At 41.6% G+C, this 5,000-nt stretch overlaps 1 protein-coding gene across 1 annotated transcript in view; it reads right to left on the bottom strand.

Moving 5' to 3' along the window:
• LOC138960895 (uncharacterized) overlaps positions 1–5,000 on the bottom strand; it is a 62,698-nt gene that overhangs the window by 11,304 nt on the left and 46,394 nt on the right. Inside the window, exons 9-11 of the mRNA XM_070332531.1 lie at positions 3,220–3,521; positions 2,340–2,503; positions 1,410–1,610 (exon numbers count right to left, since the gene is read on the bottom strand). Of these exons, the coding sequence (XP_070188632.1) occupies positions 1,410–1,610; positions 2,340–2,503; positions 3,220–3,521 (667 nt within the window). The remainder of the gene's footprint in view (positions 1–1,409; positions 1,611–2,339; positions 2,504–3,219; positions 3,522–5,000) is intronic.

Below are 5,000 nucleotides of genomic sequence, written 5' to 3'. Positions count from 1 at the left end.
TTTTTGATCATCATGAATCAAATTTGGCAAAACACGTTTAAACCGTTCTGCAATGCACGTTGATGCTACCTTATAAACCGTATTTAGCAGAGTAATTGGTCTCCAATTTTTCAAAAGTGTTTTATTTTTTCCTTCCTTTGGAATACATACTATAACGCCCTGTCTCTGAGTCACTGACATTTCTCCTTTCTCAAATCCACAATTTATAGACCGTAACATAAACTTTCCTAAGTCGGAATAGAAAAACTTGAAGAATTCCGAAGTATTCTTATTCATTTGATATTCGTATAGGTAATGACGTTGTTTGCAATACTGTATGATGAATCTTTCCATTTATAACTTTTATATCTTCTTTTATTTTTCGTGTCGGTTTACGATTGTCATTTATCTATTTATTGTATCCATACATGTTTTAGTTTTAGCAGGGACAGATTGTAAGACTATGCGTCAACCTTAAATCTCCATCCTTGAGTAATAAAGTTCGTTCGTTTTCTCGTGCGTTCGTTCGTTCGTTCGTTCGTTCTCTCTCTCTCTCTCTCTCTCTCTCTCTCTCTCTCTCTCTCTCTCTCTCTCTCTCTCTCTCTCTCTCTCTCTCTCTCTCTCTCTCTCTCTCTCTCTCCTCTCTCTCTCTCTCTCTCTCTCTCTCTCTCTCTCTCTCTCTCTCTCTCTCTCTCTCTCTCTCTCTCTGTGTTATGTGCAATCCTATTTTACACATGTTACGAAGAGGTATGGGTCTCAAAATTTATTTCCTCCAATTCCTCGTATAGATCTTTATAAATCCAGCTTAGATTTTTCAGTATCATCTCTGTGGAATTCTTTGCCAATAGAAATCAAACGATCCGCATCATTAAAGGCATTTAAAAGGCAGTTGCACACACATTTGATCACACTATATGCGAGCGCACGCTCGCGCGCGCAAGCATGTGTGTGTGTATATGTGTGCATGTGTGTGTGTGCATGTGTGTGTGTGTGTGTGTGTGTGTGTGTGTGTGTGTGTGTGTGTGTGTGTGTGTGTGTGTGTGTAAGTGTGTGTGAGTTTGTGTGTGCGTGTGTGTGTGTATACGTGGGTGTGTGTGTATGTGCGTGTGTGTGTGTATGTGCGCAGTCTTTGCTTTCGTTTACAATTATTCTCTGTATATGTTCCAAGGACAGGTTGGAAGATTAGGCTAAGCCTAAAACCTTTATCCTTATGTAATAAAGTTCTGAGTTCTGAGTTCTCTCTCTCTCTCTCTCTCTCTCTCTCTCTCTCTCTCTCTCTCTCTCTCTCTCTCTCTCTCTCTTTTTTTTTTTCTCTCTCTCTCTCTCTCTCTCTCTCTCTCTCTCTCTCTCTCTCTCTCTCTCTCTCTCTCTCTCTCTCTCTCTCTCTCTCTCTCTCTCTCTCTCTCTCTCTCTCTCTCTGCCAGTCTCACCTGGAAGAGCCTGTCCTTGAAGTCCGCAGTGATTGACACCAGCCTGGCGATTCTCCCAGCCTGTCCGATGTCCAGGTCCGTTTCGTCGTTCAGGAGTTCTTCGAGGGCCCCGCGTTCCTCCCTGTTGACCATGTTCATGTCTCGAAGGTTGTCCACAGCTGGCTCCAGCTCGTTTTCAAGCTCATACTCCAGGACAGTCAGCTGTCGAGATATTAGATGAGAGTGACTGTGTAAGTGAGTGAGTGAGTGGGTGATTGTGTAATTGGGTCAGTCAGCTGTCGAGATATTAGAAGAGAGTGAATGAGTGAGTGTGTAAGTGAGTGAGTGGCTGATTGTGTAATTGGGTCAGTCAGCTGTCGAGATATTAGAAGAGAGTGAATGAGTGAGTGTGTAAGTGAGTGAGTGGCTGATTGTGTAATTGGGTTAGTCAGCTGTCGAGATATTAGAAGAGAGGGAATGAGTGAGAGTGTAAGTGAGTGAGTGAGTGGGTGATTGTGTCATTTGGTCAGTCATGCAGCTGTCAATAATTAGATGAGAGTGGTCAACAAATATGAAGCAAAAGACAATATGCTCATTCTCGGACCAACACAAAAACTTGTCTGTCAACAACCCATTAAACATCTTATAATAACCTTATTTTTTTCGAAATAGCACAGAGACAAAGATATCCGTTAAAAGCGAAGGAGTGGGGCGTGGATGCGCAATCACTGTACAAAAACGGCACACACACACACACACACACACACACACACACACACACACACACAAACAACACACACACACACACACACACACACACACACACAAACACCCCCACACACACAAACCCACAAACACCCACACACACACACACACACACACACACACACACACACACACACACACACATTCACAACCACACACACCAACAATCACAGAAAACACACTCACGAAGTCCTCCAGCTGAGTAAGACGATCTTTCTGGTTCTCGTCAGTGTTCGCCAAGGCTTCCAGAGTCACGGTCACCAGACGGTCAAAGAATCTAACCTGAACGGCCTGGCGAGCTTCAAGAGCAACCACCTGTTCGGATACTGTCTTGAGCTGGTCACTAACAGCTGCACACAGTTAAAGAGTTTTAGATTTAACTATATAAAGCGGATAGAGAACTGAAAAAATCGCGACGTGCGCCCAGATATAGGGTCATAATTTATTTTTGTTTTTCAAACAATCTTCACCAAATTTTGCACACACACTTGTGGTATCGGTACTTTTGGTGTCTGACACCAGAGCGTAGCTGTCAGTCATTATTTTGAAGATGTTGGGGATTCAAGCAGGTACAAATGTGGCATAAATTACCGAATATTTGCTGCGTCAGAAATCAGTCACGGTGTGAGGTCGGAAGTATTCGGCAGAACACACGATAAGAGAAGCCTTTAAAAGTATAATTAATAAAACTGAACTTCAACTTTATCATTTAGAAATAAACTTGTCAGACAGTGGGAGGTTGTTTTCAGATAAGATTTTAAAACAGTTTTTATATAATTATCTTTTTCGTATATTTCATCCATAGTGAGGCCAAAATAAGTTTGATTTTGTCCATAATTTGTTTTCCAAATTTGAAATAAATCTATTGGTACTCACTTGGAAAAGAATCTAAAGGAAAATTATGAGTGCCACGAGGTAGCAGTGAATAACAAACTTCATGGTTAACAAAGTCTCTGCTTTCCGAGAATAGTCCGGCAGTATTTTCAGATTTGAAATATACCAAATAATACGCACCAGTCAATATATTCATAATTCTGCTAAAGCCCAAATATTCAAAAACCAATACCATCCACGCGGGAGAAGAGCTTGTCCAGTTTGTCGAGGCTGTCCGTTTTCTGGGGAGGGGGAGGAGGGGGTGCGTAATAGCCACCCCCGTAGCGGGCGTGGTTGTTTCCGTAGCCGCCGCGGTTGTAGCTATTGTCGCCATAGCCGCCGTTACCACTGCCGTAGCCGCCGTTACGACTGCCGTAGCCGTCGTTACCAGTGCCGTAGCCGCTGTTACCACTATCGTAGCCGGAATTGTCTCTGTGCTGGTTTGAACCTGTATCCCCGTGGCCGGCTGCAGGGCGACTTCCATCGGTGCCATCCCTGCAGCAGATTGTAAATCAGTAGTCTTGAATCTATACAACAGCGATTGACCCCAAAAATTAACTTTGATGATTATTTGCTAATATTTAGTCTGTGAAATTTGTAAAATGTGTTCAAACAAGCGTGAACAAAATAAATAAATAAATCTACCAGACTGACTTTATGATACAGAATGTGTAATGTGATGAAATGCAAATAATCCTATACACGAGGGTTGAGTAACTGAATGGGATATCTGAACGATCAGTTGCAATCACAGGAACTATTTTGTGAGTGTTTGTATTCCCTGGTTTACGTTTGTTTTAATGAAGTGTTTTATTGGTATTATTATCTTGATGTTATTTTCGCCCGCTCGCCAGGAAGCCAAGCGAATAAATGATTGTATGACAAAATGAGACAATACAATCATTCATTCGCTTGGCTTCCTGGCGAGCGGGCAAAAATAGCATCAAGATTAGTTGTTTGTGACTAATTGTTTGTCTGTTCACTTAAAAGACCGTTGGGTCGATATATTTGTGATTGTAACGTATTTTTGACAATAACAACGTTCCAACAACTAACCTTTCTTGGTTGTTGAGTATGAGTTACAGTTATGCTAAATGTACCCGGAAGCATACAGTTTCACTTTTATATTCAGATAATTATTGTAAGCAAAGCATGTACCAGAAGTTTCTATGGACCCAACAAATGCACAACCCCCACGCAACTGAGTGACGTCCCCTGATGTCAAAGTGACACGATGGTTCGCTTATTCGCAAAAAAATAAAGTTGGCATGTTATTTCTTGTAATGTATCTGCATTCATCTGGAAGGTTGCTATGATTACATGGTAAGAATGTTTTGAAGCCTTCGCGATTTTGTATTTACATCGTTGTTGTCCTGTCATATGCGAAAACCGTTCATTGTAGGACTGAACTGACGCTGTCGTCTGCTGCATGTACGGACAGTCAATCTAATCAGCCGACTTCCAAATGCTGCATGGTACGTCAAAAAACAAAACAACTTTTGCTTTCATCATTGTTTTTAATGTGGAGACATTTAGTATTAGCTACATGTCACTAACACGGAGGATGAGAAGAATCTTCTCAAATAGAAAGAAGGAGCACAGGCGCATGAATACGCTCTCTGGGTTTGTTAGCGCACTCCAAGAGTGCGCTAACACTTTTAAGCGTATTGCCATTAGCCAATCAACTGTTTCACATCAGTCATGTGACACCAGTACTTACTGAAAATTATTACTATCATAAATTCTCGTTTGGTAATGTAGTCATCTGTGTGATAAATGCGTAAATGTTTTTACTGTCTCTATCCGTATTTGCGACAGAGAGACAAATCGTTGCTTCAACAATGCTCTGAGCGGAGCAGCATTTTTAAACAGTACAAAAAGAGGACAACTTGTGCACGTCAATAGAACGAACAATCAATTCTCTACCCAGCACTTGTGCAATGGTATGGCGAACGATGTGGGTGTCATTCTACC

The sequence above is a fragment of the Littorina saxatilis genome, linkage group LG3, assembly GCF_037325665.1.
Source record: "Littorina saxatilis isolate snail1 linkage group LG3, US_GU_Lsax_2.0, whole genome shotgun sequence".
NCBI classification, from domain to species: domain Eukaryota; kingdom Metazoa; phylum Mollusca; class Gastropoda; order Littorinimorpha; family Littorinidae; genus Littorina; species Littorina saxatilis.
Note: the sequence above shows the minus strand (reverse complement) of the source record. Positions and strands in the feature narration are given on the sequence as shown.